General features: G+C 37.2%; 1 protein-coding gene across 21 annotated transcripts in view; it reads right to left on the reverse strand.

Annotated features, from left to right (window-relative positions):
- SGIP1 (SH3GL interacting endocytic adaptor 1) overlaps positions 1–15933 on the reverse strand; it is a 233782-nt gene that overhangs the window by 7395 nt on the left and 210454 nt on the right. For all 21 annotated transcript variants that reach the window (XM_081490832.1, XM_081490827.1, XM_081490816.1 and 18 more), the window contains 2 exons: positions 11834–11989; positions 6698–6830 (listed from right to left, as the gene is read on the reverse strand). In XM_081490832.1, the coding sequence (XP_081346958.1) occupies positions 6698–6830; positions 11834–11989 (289 nt within the window). The remainder of the gene's footprint in view (positions 1–6697; positions 6831–11833; positions 11990–15933) is intronic.

Raw genomic sequence — 15933 nt, forward strand, 5'->3', positions numbered from 1 at the left:
CCTAGATCTGATAGACAGAGTGCCTGATGAACTATGGATGGAGGTTTGTGACATTGTACAGGAGACAGGGATCAAGACCATTCCCATGGAAAAGAAATGCAAAAAAGCAAAATGGCTGTCTGAGGATGCCTTACAAATAGCTGTGAAAAGAAGATAAGGGAAAAGCAAAGGAGAAAAGGAAAGATATTCCCATTTGAATACAGAGTTCCAAAGAATAGCAAGGAGAGATAAGAAAGCCTTCCTCAGTGATTAATGCAAAGAAATAGAGGAAAACAATAGAATGGGAAACACTAAAGATCTCTTCAAGAAAATTAGAGATACCAAGGGAACATTTCATGCAAAGATGGGCTCAATAAAGGACAGAAATGGTATGGACCTGACAGAAGAAAATATTAAGAAGAGATGGGAAAAATACACAGAAGAACTGTACAAAAAAGATCTTCACAACCCAGATAATCACGATGGTGTGATCATTCACCTAGCGCCAGACATCCTGGAATGTGAAGTCAAGTGGGCCTTAGGAAGCATCACTACAAACAAAGCTAGTGGAGGTAATGGAATTCCAGTTGAGCTATTTCAAATCCTGAAAGATGATGCTGTGAAAGTGCTGCACTCAATATGTCAGCAAATTTGGAAAACTCAGCAGTGGCCACAGTGCTGGAAAAGGTCAGTTTTCGTTCCAATCCCAGAGAAAGGTAATGCCAGAGAAAGCTCAAACTACCACACATTGCACTCATCTCACACGCTAGCAAAGTAATGCTCAAAATTCTCCAAGCCAGGCTTCAGCAATACATGAACTGTGAACTTCCAGATGTTCAAGCTCGATTTAGAAAAGGCAGAGGAACCAGAGATCAAATTGCTAACATCTGCTGGATCATCAAAGAAGCAAGAGAGTTCCAGAAAAACATCTACTTTTGCTTTATTGACTTATGCCTAAGCCTTTGACTGTGTGGATCACAACAAACTGTGGAAAATTCTGAAAGAGATGGGAATACCAGACCATCTGACCTGTCTCTTGAGAAACCTGTATGCAGGTCAGGAAGCAACTGGACATGGAACAACAGACTGGTTCCAAATAGGAAAAGGACTACGTCAAGGCAGTATATTGTCACCGTGCTTATTTAACTTAAATGCAGAGTACATCATGAGAAACACAGGGCTGGATTAAGTACAAGCTGGAATCAAGATTCCCAGGAGAAATATCAATAATCTCAGATATGCAGATGACACCACCTTTATGGCAGAAAGTGAAGAAGAACTAAAGAGCCTCTTGATGAAAATGAAAGAGGAGAGTGAAAAGGTTGGCTTAAAGCTCAACATTCAGAAAACTAAGATCATGGCATCCGGTCCCATGCCATGGGACTTCATGGCAAATAGATGGGGAAACAGTGGCTGACTTTATTTTTTTGGGCTCCAAAACCACTGCTGATGGTGACTGCAGCCATGAAATTAAAAGACACTTACTCCTTGGAGGGAAAGTTATGACCAACCTAGATAGCATATTAAAAAGCAGAGACAAAACTTTGTCAACGAAGGTCCATCTAGTCAAGGCTATGGTTTTTCCAGTAGTCATGTATGGATGTGAGAGTTGGACTACAAAGAAAGCTGAGCACCAAAGAATTGATGCATTTGAACTGTGGTGTTGGAGAAGACTCTTGAGCGTCCCTTGGACTGCAAGGAGATCCAACCAGTCCATCCTAAAGGAGATGAGTCCTGGGTGTTCATTGGAGGGACTGATGTTGAAGCTGAAACTCCAATACTTTGGCCACCTGATGTGAAGAGCTGACTCATTGGAAAAGACCCTAATGCTGGGAACGATTGCGGCAGGAGGAAAGGGGATGACAGAGGATAAGAGGGTTGGATGGCATCACCGACTCAATGGACATGAGTTTGGGTAAACTCCAGGAGTTGGTGATGGACAGGGAGGCCTGGTGTGCTGAGGTTCATGGGGTTGCAAAGAGTTGGACATGACTGAGTGACTGAACTGAACTGATCTGGTCACATCCTGAACTAATTAAATAAAAATATCTGAGAGTGTCAGGGCCCAGAAGATGTTTCTGTCTCTGTCATCTCTAACCCTCTCTTCTTCCCTATCTCCATCTCTATTTATCTACAAATAGATTTTTATATAGATATCTATCTATATCTATATCTCTGTCTGTCTATAATTAAGACCAGCTCAGAACCAGCATTTGTTTATAAGTCCCCTGGTGATTTTAAAGTGCACTCATGTTTGAGATGTACTGATTTCTGTTAAAAAGTACAACTTTCAAAAGTAATAATTTAGATTCCTCATCTTAAGCAAATAATTTGAGCATATTTAATCACAAAATTTGCAATACTCAAATAATAACCTAGGAGATCAAGTGGCTTGGAATCAGTGGGATATTCAGGCTCTGTATAACCCTGTTTTGAAACAGGATTATTAGATCAGTAATAATCTTGGGTAAAGGGCAATCCTAAACACAGAAAGAAAGTTCTCATATCCTGTAATGTGTTGTACTAAATATTCTTTTAACCTCAAACTATTTCTTTTTTTAGAATTAATTAATTTATTTTAATTGGAGGCTAATTACTTCATAGTAGTGGTTTTTGCCTTATACTGATATGTATCAGCCATGGGTGTACATGTGTACCCCATCCTGAATCACCCCCTCCCACCTCCCTCCTATCCCATCCCTCTGGGTTGTCCCAGTGCACCGGCTTTGAGTGCCCTGTTTCATGCATTGAACTTGGACTGTTGATCTATTTCACATATGGTAATATACATGTTTCAATGCTATTCTCTCAAATCATCCCACCCTGACCTTCTCCAACAGAGTCCAAAAGTCTGTTCTTTATATCTGTGTCTCTTTTGCTGTCTCCCATATAGGGTCATTGTTACCATCTTTCTAAATTCCATATATATGCATTAGTATACTGTATTGGTGTTTTTCTTTCTGACTTACTTCACTCTGTATAATAGGCTCCAGTTTCATCCACCTCATTAGAACTGATTCAAATGCATTCTTTTTAATAGCTGAGTAATATTCCATTGTGTATATATACCATAGCTTTCATATCCATTCATCTGCCAATGGACATATAGGTTGCTTCCATGTCCTAGCTATTATAATCAGTGCTGCAATGAACATTGGGGTACACGTGTCTCTTTCAATTCTGGTTTCCTTGGTGTGTATGCCTAACAGTGGCATTGCTGGGTTGTATGGCAGTTCTATTTCCAGTTTTTTAAGGAATCTCCACACTGTTCTCCATAGTGGTTGTACTAATTTGCATTCCCACCAATAGTGCAAGAGGGTTCCCTTTTCTCCACACCCTCTCCAGCATTTATTGTTTGTAGACATTTGGTTAGCAGCCATTCTGACCAGCATGAGATGGTACCTCATTGTGGTTTTGATTTGCATTTCTCTGATAATGAGTGATGTTGAGCATCTTTTCATGTGTTTGTTAGCCATCTGTATGTTTTTGGAGAAATGTCTGTTTAGTTCTTTGGCCCATTTTTTGATTGGGTCATTTATTTTTCTGCTATTGAGCTACATGAACTGCTTGTATATTTTTGAGATTAATTCTTTGTCAGTTGCTTCATTTGCTTTTATTTTCTCCCATTCTGAAGGATGTCTTTTCACCTTGCTTATAGTTTCCTTTGTTGTGCAAAAGCTTTTAAGTTTAATTAGGTCTTATTTGTTTATTTTTGCTTTTATTTCCAATATTCTGGGAGGTGGGTCATAGAGGATCCTGCTGTGATTTATTTCAGAGAGTGTTTTGCCTATGTTTTCCTCTAGGAGTTTTATAGTTTCTGGTATTACATTTAGATCTTTAATCCATTTTGAGTTTATTTTTGTGTATGTGTTAGAAAGTATTCTAGTTTCGTTCTTTTACAGATGGTTGACCAGCTCTCCCAGCACCACTTGTTAAAGCAATTGTCTTTTCTCCATTGTATATTCTTGCCTCCTTTGTCAAAAATAAGGTGCCCATAGGTGCATGGATTTATCTCTGGGTTTTCTATTTTGTTCCATTGATCTATATTTCTGTGTTTGTGTCAGTACCATACTGTCTTAATGACTGTAGCTTTGTAGTATAGTCTGAAGTCAGGTAGGTTGATTCCTCCAGTTCCATTCTTCTTTCTCAAGATTGCTTTGGCTATTTGAGGTTTTTTGTATTTCCATAAAAATTAATGAAATTATTTGTTCTAGTTCTGTGAAAAATACTGTTGATGGCTTGATAGGGATTGCATTGAATCTATAGATTGCTTTGTGTAGTATACTCATTTTCACTCTATTGATTCTTCTGATCCATGAACATGGTTTATTTCTCCACCTATTTGTGTCATCTTTGATTTCTTTCATCAGTGTTTTACAGTTTTCTTCGATAGGTCTTTTGTTTCCTTCAGTTCAGTTCAGTCACTCAGTTGTGTCCAACTCTTTGCCACCCCATGAACCGCAGCATGCCAGCCCTCCCTGTCCATCACTAACTCCCTGAGTCTACCCAAACCCATGTCCATAGAGTCGGTGATGCCATCCAGTCATCTCATCCTCTGTTGTCCCCTTCTCCTCCTGCCCCCAATCCTTCCCAGCATTAGGGTCTTTTCCAATGAGTCAGCTCTTTGCTTCAGGTGGCCAAAGTATAGGAGTTTCAGCTTCAACATCAGTCTGTCCAATGAACACTCAGGACTGATCTCCTTTAGGATGGACTGGTTGGATCTCCTTGCAGTCCAAGGGACTCTCAAGAGTCTTCTCCAACACCACAGTACAAAAGCATCAATTCTTCGGTGCTCAGCTTTCTTTATAGTTCAACTCTCACATCCATACATGACCACTGGAAAAACCATAGCCTTTACTAGACAGACCTTTGTTGGCAAAGTAATGTCTCTGCTTTTTAATATGCTATCTAGGTTGGTCATAACTTTCCTTCTAAGGAGTAAGCATCTTTTAATTTCATGGCTGCAGTAACCATCTGCAGTGATTTTGGAGCCCAGAAAAATTTGTTTCTTTCGGTAGATTTATTCCTAAGTATTTTATTCTTTTCATTGCAATGGTGAATGGAATTGTTTCCTTAATTTCTCTTTATGTTTTCTCACTGTTAATGTATAGGAATGCAAGGAATTTTTGCATGTTAATTTTATATCCTGCAACTTTACTATAGTCATTGATTAGCTCTAGTAATTTTCTGCTGGTGTCTTTAGGGTTTTCTGTGTAGAGGATCATGTCATCTGCAAACAGTGAGAGTTTTACTTCTTTATTTCCAATCTGGATTCCTTTTATTTCTTTTTCTTCTCTGATTGCTGTGGCTAAAAATTCCAAAACTATGTTGATTAGTAGTGGTGAGAACAGGCACCCTTGTCTTATTCCTGACTTTAGGGGAAATGCTTTCAATTTTTCACCATTGAGGGTAATGTTTGCTGTGGCTTTATCATATATGTCCTTTATTATGTTGAGGTATGTTCCTTCTATGCCTGCTTTCTGGAGAGTTTTTATCATAAATGGATGTTGAATTTTGTCAAAGGCTTTCTCTGCGTCTATTGAGATAGTCATGTGGTTTTTATCTTTGAATTCGTTAATGTTAACCTTAAATTATTTCTTAACATAAGTTTCATTAGAATTTATTTTGTGGGACTATCACATTATAAAAAAAATCCAACTTACTTACATTTAATCATTTAAAATAACAGATTTTAGTACAGTAATGTTCTTAACAAAATTTTGTTTAGCAACTGTTGTGTCTGATTCTTTATGACCCCATGGATTGTAGCCTACCAGGTTCCTCTGCCCATGGAATTTTCCAGACAAGAATACTGGAGTGGGTAGACATTTCCTTCTCCAGGGGAGCTTCCCGAATCAAGGATTGAACCTATGTCTCATGCATTGCAGGCAGATTCTTTACCACTCTGCCACCTGGGAAGCCCCCTTAACAAAATTATGATCAACTATTTTGTCAATATTTGGAATCTTAATTGACATAGTTTTCTGCAAATTCATTTTTGTGGCATGTTTCCCTAAATTTGAATAAAATTTTTTTACTTGTAAGTTTCAAATAATGCATGAATATTCTAAATAGTCTGTACACATCCTTTTAAGATCTCTATATTCTTATAGATTATAGCTTTTAAATAATATTTAAAGAAATGTTACTTTACTTTTATTTAATGTTAAGTATGCTAGAATTGTCAACTACAAATTGGCACTTGCCTTCTACCTCTACAAGGATTAAATCATGTGCTGCTGTAACTGCTGATTTTCAACAGCCCCTGAAAGAGTTTAGGGTGGAGGGCAGAAAATGAGGCACTTAGTGCTCTGGAAAAAACCAGCAGAACAGGTCTTCAGAAAGTTAGATATTTTCTGGAGCTGATTTTATGAGCCCAGTTCTCCTCATATCTAGAAAAGCACTAACATCCTTCATGGTGATATCTGCTCTTCATGACTAGCAGTAACCTTCATGAGACTAGCAGAAACCTGCAAAAAAATATGTGCTTAATTGCATGTACTTTCCCTTCACCAAAATCACATATATACTGACTTCCCTCCTACTTCTTTGGAACAATTTCTCAGAGCTATATGAAATGCTGCCTCTAAGGCTATACTTCTAATTTTGCCCCAAATAAAACTTGACTCACAACTCTCACATTGTACATTTTTTTTAAGTTGACAGAATATACATTTGTAATATGAAAGAGACACTCTGACCATATAAATAGTCTTACCTGATATTTGAGCATGTCCACATTATAATATGTAGCCTGGGGTTTTTGTTCCGACACTTTCTTTAGGTGAGTCATCAAATTTGGCATGTTTACCCAGAATTCCTTGGCATTGGCATCATTTTGGGTATTATCACTATTTAATTGGGAAGAAAAACTGATTGAGTAGCATCTTGTGAAAAACACAAAACACAAAAAAAGCATCTTAGCAAATTATCATCTGATTTCTATCTCAATCTTTAAGAATTTATACAGACTATATTATTAACAAAAGTAGAGTTGCACTCCTGAATGGTATCAAGTTAATAAATACCCATGAAAGTGAAAGTGAAAGTGTTAGTCACTCAGTAGTGTGTGACTCTTTGCAACCCATGGACTGTAGCTCACCAGGCTCCTCAAGGAATTCTCCAGGCAAGAATACTGGAGTGGGTTGCCATTTTCTTCTCCAGGGGACTACAAGGGTCAAACCCAGGTCTCCTGCATGCAGGCAGATTCTTTACCATCTGAGCTACTAGGGAAGCTCATAAATATCCATAGTGAGGCATTATTGTATTGCTATAAATCCCAGTGAGTACCCAGTGATATTAACCAATCATAATGATAACTGGTTGCTTCAAAGAGTGAATTATTTATTAACCCAAATTTAATACCTCTAATACATCACCACTGTTTCCTCTAAATTAGTCAGTTAATGCAGTCAAGGAGTCATATACATTGATTTTCTTTTGAATTTACTTCAACAGTAGGTTCTCAGAAATTACTGATTTATATATTTGGCTATAAGTAAACACATTCTTTTTCTCCAACTGAGGAGAAAAGTGTGTTACTAAAATTATCATGCTCCCTTTTTAATATTCACAGTAGTTCATCTAAGAGCATTTAAATCATACAAAGTCACCTCACTTACAAAATGATTCTGGAATGTAAATGATAATAACCATGGCAGTTACACTAGAGAGCGCAGTCTTGGTGAATTAAATGAGTTTTGTATCCCTAGGGGAGTTGATAGCTTCCCCTGATGTTTCTTGAAAATGCTTGCCTCAATGGCAAAAGAATCAGGCAAGACTGTGAAAAGCATTTGCTAACTTCCTGCATAATGAGGAAATTGAGGGCCCAAGTGTCTAAGTAACTTACTGACATTTCACTTTCAGAATATCCTGTAGAATAAAATAACAGTAGCTAGAATTTTTTGAGCATCTATTATGTGCTAGGCACTCTGTTATCTATGCTATAAACTATTTCACTAATATCTACCCTGCAAAGAAAGAAGGATCTTCTTTTTTAAAGACAAGTGAATGTTATAAAAAGAGAAAATTAGAGGGTAAGAAAACAGAAGGGTGTGATAAAGACAAATGGTAAATTTCTATGATTCAGCCTCCAGAAGCCAAGCATAATCAGAGCCTTAAAAATGATCCTGGTCCAGAGTGGTTGTAGGGCCCAAGTATCAGCAAGACCCCTATGGTTCTGTTGTGCCTGATACAGGCTGTTGAGGACAAAGCAAAGTCCTATTACTCTGGACAGGTAGGAAGTGAATGGAAAAGACTCTTGGTCCCTTGTCTTTGCCCCTGGCCAAGTTAAGCTAAAGATGCTGATAAGGGCTGTCTAAACTGTTATTATCTAAAACATCCAAGTTATCCAGAGCTTCTTGAGGGGTAGCTATACAAGGAGGCAGGAGACAAGAATAATAGAGGTTCAGCAAAATTAAGTAATTTACTTAAGGTTGAACAGCTAAATAAGTAACAGGGTCAGGATTACAGTCCAGGTCAGTCTTATTGCACTATACCAAAACAGATGTGGAATTAATATCCAGCAACATTTTATTTTATTAATGTTAATAAGCTATGGTTTTTCCAGTAGTCATGTACAGCTTTGAGAGTTGAACCAAAAAGAAGACTGAGCACCGAAGAATTGATGCTTTTGATCTGTGGTGCTGGAGAAGACTCTTGAGAGTCTGGTGGGCAGCAAGGAGATCTAACAGTCAATCCTAAAGGAAATCAACCCCGAATATTCATTAGAATAACTGGTGCTGAAGCTGAAGCTCCAACACTTTGGCCACCTGATATGAAGAGCCAAGTCATTGGAAAAGACCCTAGTGTTGAGAAAGATTGAGGGCAAGAGAAGAAGGGGGTTTCAGAGGATGAAATGGTTGGATGGCATCACCAACTCAATGGACATAAGTTTGAGCAAACTCTGGGAGATGGTGAAGGACAGGGAAGCCTGCTGCAGTACACAGGATTGCAGAGTCGGACACAACTTAGTGACTGAACAACAACGACAACATTTTATTAAGTTGTGTTAAGTAAATCTGAATAACTGAAAAATCTCAATTATATATTTAACAACACAATAAGCTGAGTCATGTGTCTATGATAATTCCTCAGGAAAACTTGCTTTAATAAGTGGTCAAGAAAGCTTTGGCAATCCAAAGCTTATACAGAGATGCAATTTTTGAATGTTCAAGAAGTCTTGAGAATTCTTTAGACTTGTAGTTAGTTTAACAATTGTTCCTAAACATCCCTGGTAAACCAAACCCTTTCATAAGGGAGAAGCAGAAGTAAATTTCAGTTTGCTCCCTGTTATAGGGATTGCAAACCCAAATGTCTCCAGGGACCAATTTGGTACCCTAAATGTCTTTCAGTAAAGATAATAGAGAGGATTAAGATGACAGATGAAAGGAGTCTTGAGCTGTATTTGAGAATAATGTTGGGTTCCATTGGCTTTTAAAAACTAGGTGTGGTAGTAGGGGTGGTGGAGCTTCATTGTATAACAAAAACCAAACATGTTGTAGGACTAATGGGTCACTAATCATAGTCCTGGGCTTCCCTAGTGGTTCAGCTGTTAAGAGTCTGCCTGTAACGCAGGAGATGCAGGAAATACAGGTTTGATCCCTGGGTGTGGAAGATTCCCTGGAGGAGGAAATGGCAATCCAATCCTGTATTCTTGCCTGGAGAATCCCATGGACAGAGGAATCTGATGCACTACAATCCGTGGGGTCTCAAAGAGTGGAACATGACTGAGCACACATACAAGCAATCACAGCCCTAACACAGTCATCAAATACATTTGATAAAGTCCAAATTAATGAGAGTTTTTGTTTTGTTTAAAAAACAATTTAAGGGTCTATATAATGTTTTGTCAAACAGGAATATTCTCAGACTGATATTTAATTCAATTCATAAGACTGAAGTATTAATATAAGTATAAAATTCTGACACACATATATATACACCTAAGAACTTGGTAACATATCTGCCTAAAAATGCAACAAAAACTATGACTATCCCACCGGTGATATTTACAAACAAACTGGTGAAATAGTGGCACACAATTCCTAATTACAGATGGAGGAACCTAGAAAAATAAAATTAACTGGCTCAATGTGCACATCAAAAACACAGAGGGAAACAGAAATAAGAAGTTGTTCATTTCCAATCTTGGCCATTTCATGTTTATCTTTCACTTCATAGGTGAGCATTTCATTTATATTTTTAAGCCTGGAATCAGGTTTACCAGTTAAACTATCATAAAGACCAACGAGAAGGAGATGATTTTAGTCATCATCTGAAAGACCTGTGACTGTTTTTTCATCACTGGAGTGAAAAAGTCTCATGCAACCAAGAAAGAGAGTGACTGTATTGGCCCTCAAATTCCAAATGACCTTTAGCTATTTCTTCATAAATATCCAGCTTGATAAAATTCTTTAAATTATAGTTGAATTGTTCATTCATTCGACAAGTACTATTCAAGTCCTTATTACGCACAGTGGAAGGTACTGAGGATATGGTGGTGATCCAATAGATGTGTTCTATTTCTTCATGTGTTTTATAGTCTAGTGGGGAAGGTGGATGAATGAAGAAAGCAAACAGATATATAATTACTGGTTTTAGTAAGTGTGACAATGGAAAGAATAGGAATCTTGAGAGAGAATAACAAGGTTACATGATTTAGTTTGGGAGTGGGGAGGACAGTGGGATGGTCAAGCAAGGCTGAGTGGAGCTGAGATCTGAAGGATGAGTAGGAGTCTGGTGGAGAAGAGTGGAAATCCTATTGAAGGCAGAGTAAAAACTGTACAAAGTGTACAAAACTTTGATGTGGGAAAGGACTCAGTCATTCCCAAGACGGGCAGGAATGGCTGCAGCTACAAGGATTCCGAAGAGGATGGTGGGAGATGAGGATAGACAGCCAGGCAAGAGTGGATGAATCAGGACCTTGAAGGCAATGGTACACTAGTTGTAATGCAAAGCCTCCAGAAGGTTATAAGGGAGGACAACCTGATTTTCATCCAAAAAGCTGGCTATGTGTAAAGGAGTGGGGCAAGATTGGAGGCTGAGAGGGGAAGAGGAAAGCATTAGCTGTGGTCCAGGGAAATGATGGTCATCATTTGGATAGAAGTCATGATAAAGGGAAAAAGTGGCCATTTTAGAGATAGAATTTTAGATGTACTATCAGGACTTGTTGATGGAAAAACTACCAAGAATGTTTCTTTTTGTCTCATCCATTGCCAATAATAAACATGTATAGTGGATCACTTTTAATTGTATGTATGTGTGTACGTGTTGTGTGAATGTGGATATGCACATATATGACAAAACATCATGTTCAGATTTAATAGGAAATGTGAAATGTATTAACAAATTTAGAAAAGCTTCTTTGATGCCACACAGGTAGCATTCCATCAAAACAATTACCATTACAGTGTAATGAATTTACATGTCTCACAAAGAGATTAAGCTTACGTGAAGAGTAGCTTACAGTTCAGATATCATTTGATTTTTAAAAGATGCCAATACAATAAATGGATTTTATTCTTTTTATTATGCTCATTTCCCATCATCCTCATTCACTGTCTACTAGTGATAAGCAAAATAGACAATGAATAAATTTTATTACTCTAAATGTCTCTTTAGCCACTTGAGATATTTGGCCATTAAAAAAAATATATGTATACATATGCATATATATATATACATATATATATACTCACAGATATATACAGAGTTCTGGGATTCAATCTATAAATATATCTGAATAACAATAATTTCTCTACAGTGCTTCCCTCTTGCTAATGTACATCTCTCATCTAAGAATAACATGGTAAGACACCTACATCTTTAAAAAATTTGTGGAAAATATATTTACCAGCAGAGAAGTTGGGGATTTGGCAGGACGTGTTCTAACCTGCTGAAATTTATCACCCGAAAAGTCAGAGCAGCTGGCGATGGGTTGTTGGCAAAGTGTCTGGTAATCCCGGCAGGAAAAGACAATACCATTTCTCCAGTAATCTTCACGATACATCTGGCATGTCACAACACGTGAGAGGAAAGAGAGGAAACCCAGGTCAACATGCTATGAATCAAAGCAGTTGTGAAAAGCAAAGATTTCTGTAATACTATGACATAGCAGAAGAGAGAAAAAGTAAGCTCTTACAATTCACTCTGAATTACTAACTCGTTTCTAAGACTTGAGGACTCAAAAGTTCTGTATTAACACTTACTCCAAAAGGTGGCTATTTTGTTGAAGGTGTTTTTGCATTGTTAGGATAAAAGGACAGCTTTTCTTTTCCTGTAGAAAAGTCTGTATGTTCACCTCACAAATAGAGTAATTTATCCTGGTGGTTCTCTCTCTGTTTGATTTCTGAATGGTTGGCAGTATATTTGAAGATATTAAACTACACAGTGTTGTCACACCATTCACTGGGATTTATTTTAGCTCTCTGAGTAACACGATTGATGCCTTCAGTATGTTCTTTTACGGACTCATGGGGTAAACTTTCTGCTTCCCACTTAATTAGATCTTCATTCCGTTAACTTGTCTATTTGGTTGAAACTATAAAATCAGTCACATACATAAGTTAATACAGCTGGATGATAATTTGGAAGGAAGAATAATCCTTTTTGTTTTTTTTTTAAAAAGCTTTATTTAGCATCACTAATTATTAGAGAAATGCAAACCAAAACTACAATGAGATATCACATCACACTGATCAGAATGGAGATCATCAAAAAATCTACAACAATCAAAGTTGAAGAGGGTGTGCAGAAAAGGGAACCTTCTACACTGTTGATGGGAATCTAAATTGGTACAACCATTATGGAGAACAGTATGGAAGTTCCTTAAAAAACTAAATATAGAACTACCATATGATCTAGCAATCCTACTTCTGGCCTTATATTGGGATAAAACCATAATTCAAAAAACACATGCACCCCAATGTTCACTGCAGCACTATTTACAATAGCGATGACAGGGAAGCAGCCTGAATGTCCATCAACACAGAAGTGAATAAAGAAGATGTGGTACATACATAATAGAATGCGATATTACTCAACCATAAAAAAGAATAAAACAATGCCATTTGCAGCAACATTGGATGGACCTAGAGATTTTCATACTGAGTGAAGTAAGTCAGACAGAGAAAGGTAAATATCACATATTGCTTATACGTGGAATCTAAAAAAAAATGACAAATGAACTTACTTATAGAACAGAAATAAAGTCACAGATGTAGAAAACAAACTTATGGTTACCGTGGGGTATGCAGGGGAGGGATAAATTGGGAGGTTGGGATTAACACATACACACAAATCTATGTAAGATAGATAACTAATAAGGACCTACTGTATAGCACAGGGAACTCTACTCAATACTCTGTAATGATCATATGGGAATAGAATCTAAAAAAGACTAGATATGTGTATAGGCATAACTGATTCACTTTGCTGTATACCTGAAACTAACATGACATTGTAAATTAACTGTAGTCTAATAAAAATTAAAAAAATAAAAAGGGCCTTATTGAAATATAATTGATATACAACTGGCACTTATTTATAGTGTAAAATTCCATAATTTTTGACATAATGTACATCGTGAAATGATCACACAATCAAGATAGTCAAGATCTCCAACGTCCCTAAAAGCTTCATCTCGTGTTTTTGTTTTTCTCTCCTGTACTTTTCCATCCTTTCCTCCTTATCTCTTGGCAATTGCTAATATATTTTCTGACAGTACACATTAGTTTGGACTGTCTAAAATTTTATATAAACAGAATCAAAAGGTGCGTGATTTTTTTTAATCTGGCTTTTTCCACTCGGCATAATTATTTTGAGATTCACTCACATAGTGAGTCAATTAATAGTTCATGTCTTTTTATTGCTGGGTAGAATATAGATATACCACAGGCAATTTTTTCTTAAATATTAATTTATTGAATAACATTTGAATTCTTTCCTTTTTTTTTTTGCCTATTACAAATAAATCTGTGATGAATATGTGTGTACAAGTCTGTCTATGGGCACATGCTCTTATTTCTCTTGGGTAAATATGAGTGAGATGATTGGATCATATGGTAGGTGTACCTTTAACTTTTTAAGAAACTGCCAAACTGTTTTCTGAAGTGGAAAACACAGCTGAGTATGAGAGTTTTAATTCCTTCACATCCTCACCAACACTTGGTAGGTCTGTCTTTTTAATTTTAGTCATTCTAATAGGTGAGTAATGGTATCTCACTGTTGTTTTAATCTGCATTTCTCTAATGGCTAAGGATGTTAGCATCTTTTCATGTGTTTCTTTGTGATTTGTATACTTGGATGAAGTGTCTGCTCAAACTTTCTGCCAAGTTTATAAACTGAGTTTTCTGTTCTCTTACTGAATTTCGAGAGTTTTTTGTACAATCTAGATACAAATATTTTTAACAGATACATGCTTTGCAAAGATTTTTTTCCCAGTCTGGCTTGTTTTTATTTCTCTTTAGAGTATTAATAACTTTGAAGAAGTTTTTTGTTTTTTCAAAGAGCAGATGTTTTTAATTCATCAGTTTATTCTTTTATGGGTTTTAGTTAATCAATTTATTCTTTTGGAGTCTTATCTAAGAAATCATAGATAAACCTGAAAGTCACAAAAATTTCACTTATTTTATTATAGAAATTTTTTAGTTTTACATTCCTTGTTATGATCCATTTTTAGCTAATTTTTGGATATTTTCTATGAGGTATAGGTTCGAGTTTATTTTTTAGTTGTGTGGATGAACATATCTAATCATCCTACTACCATCTGTAGAATTTATCCACTTGGTAATTTTGTTAAAATTCAGTTGTCCACATATGTGTGGGTCTATTTCTAAATTCTCTGTTCTGTTCCATTGATCTATTTTGTCCATCTTTATACCAATACCACAACCAATATGTTTTGATACTGTAGCTTTTAAATTGTTCTGAAATCAAGTAGCTTTATTCTACCAACTTTGTTCTTTTTCAAAAATGTTTTGCCAATTTTAGGTCCTTTGTATTTCCACATGAAATTTAGGATCTATGTGTCAATTTCTAAATAAAACGAATGGAGTTTCAATTCACCCTCTACTGCCTGCTTTTAGAGAATTAGTATCGGGCCCTTAAGGTATGTATTTTTTCTTGGCGAACAGGTACTATGTTATATTTTGTCAGTAGAGGGCACTAGAGAGACATTGCAAAACGAAGCAATTTTTTTCCTCTTCCTCGTTGCAGTGCGCTTGCTAGGCAGGCTCCTTGCAGTACTCACGGCTTATCTAGAGCTAGGCTCCTGCAGTGCAGGAGGGATGTGGTGCCCCAGGGTGTGGGTACTGCAACCCCAGTGACACTGGCAGATTCTGTAGCGTCTGGCTTCAGAGGTGCCTGTGGCTGGGCTGCCCCAGTGCCCAGATGGGGTCCGTGGCGCCAGGCTCCTTCATATGCATACTTTCTCCACTGCCAGCTTCTCCAGTACCTGGAGCCGTTAGCTTCCTTGGGCACCCTCCTCAGCCAGTTTTGCAGTGTAACGTGCCTCAGTGAGACTTCTCCCATGAACAGCTGTGAGACTGGTGGGCTCTCTCTATATCCATGGCCTGGATACTTCCCAGGATGTCAGTCGGGGCAGTCATAGGGCACACCTCACCTCTCGGGATGACTGTCCTTTCCTTGAGATCCCATGTCTTGAAAATCATTGTTTCATATATTTTGTCCATTTTGAAGTGTTTTCAGGTGGAAGGGTCAGTTGGTTACTCCATCTTGACCAGAAGCAGAAACCTCAAAATGGTTATTCTTCTTCGGGAAATAATAAATATTTATAATGAGTGAACTTCTTTACGACTTTCCGATACATCTGGATAACTGACCCTTGCACTGTTCCCTAGTGTACTTTCTAGGGAAATTGAGCTTGGTCAATGAAAACTTGGCTCACACTTGAATATAGGAAACTCTATTTGTCCTATACTCACCTTGTATGCT

Source organism: Giraffa tippelskirchi, chromosome 5 (assembly GCF_054371585.1).
Source record: "Giraffa tippelskirchi isolate mGirTip1 chromosome 5, T2T-mGirTip1v1.2.pri, whole genome shotgun sequence".
NCBI classification, from domain to species: domain Eukaryota; kingdom Metazoa; phylum Chordata; class Mammalia; order Artiodactyla; family Giraffidae; genus Giraffa; species Giraffa tippelskirchi.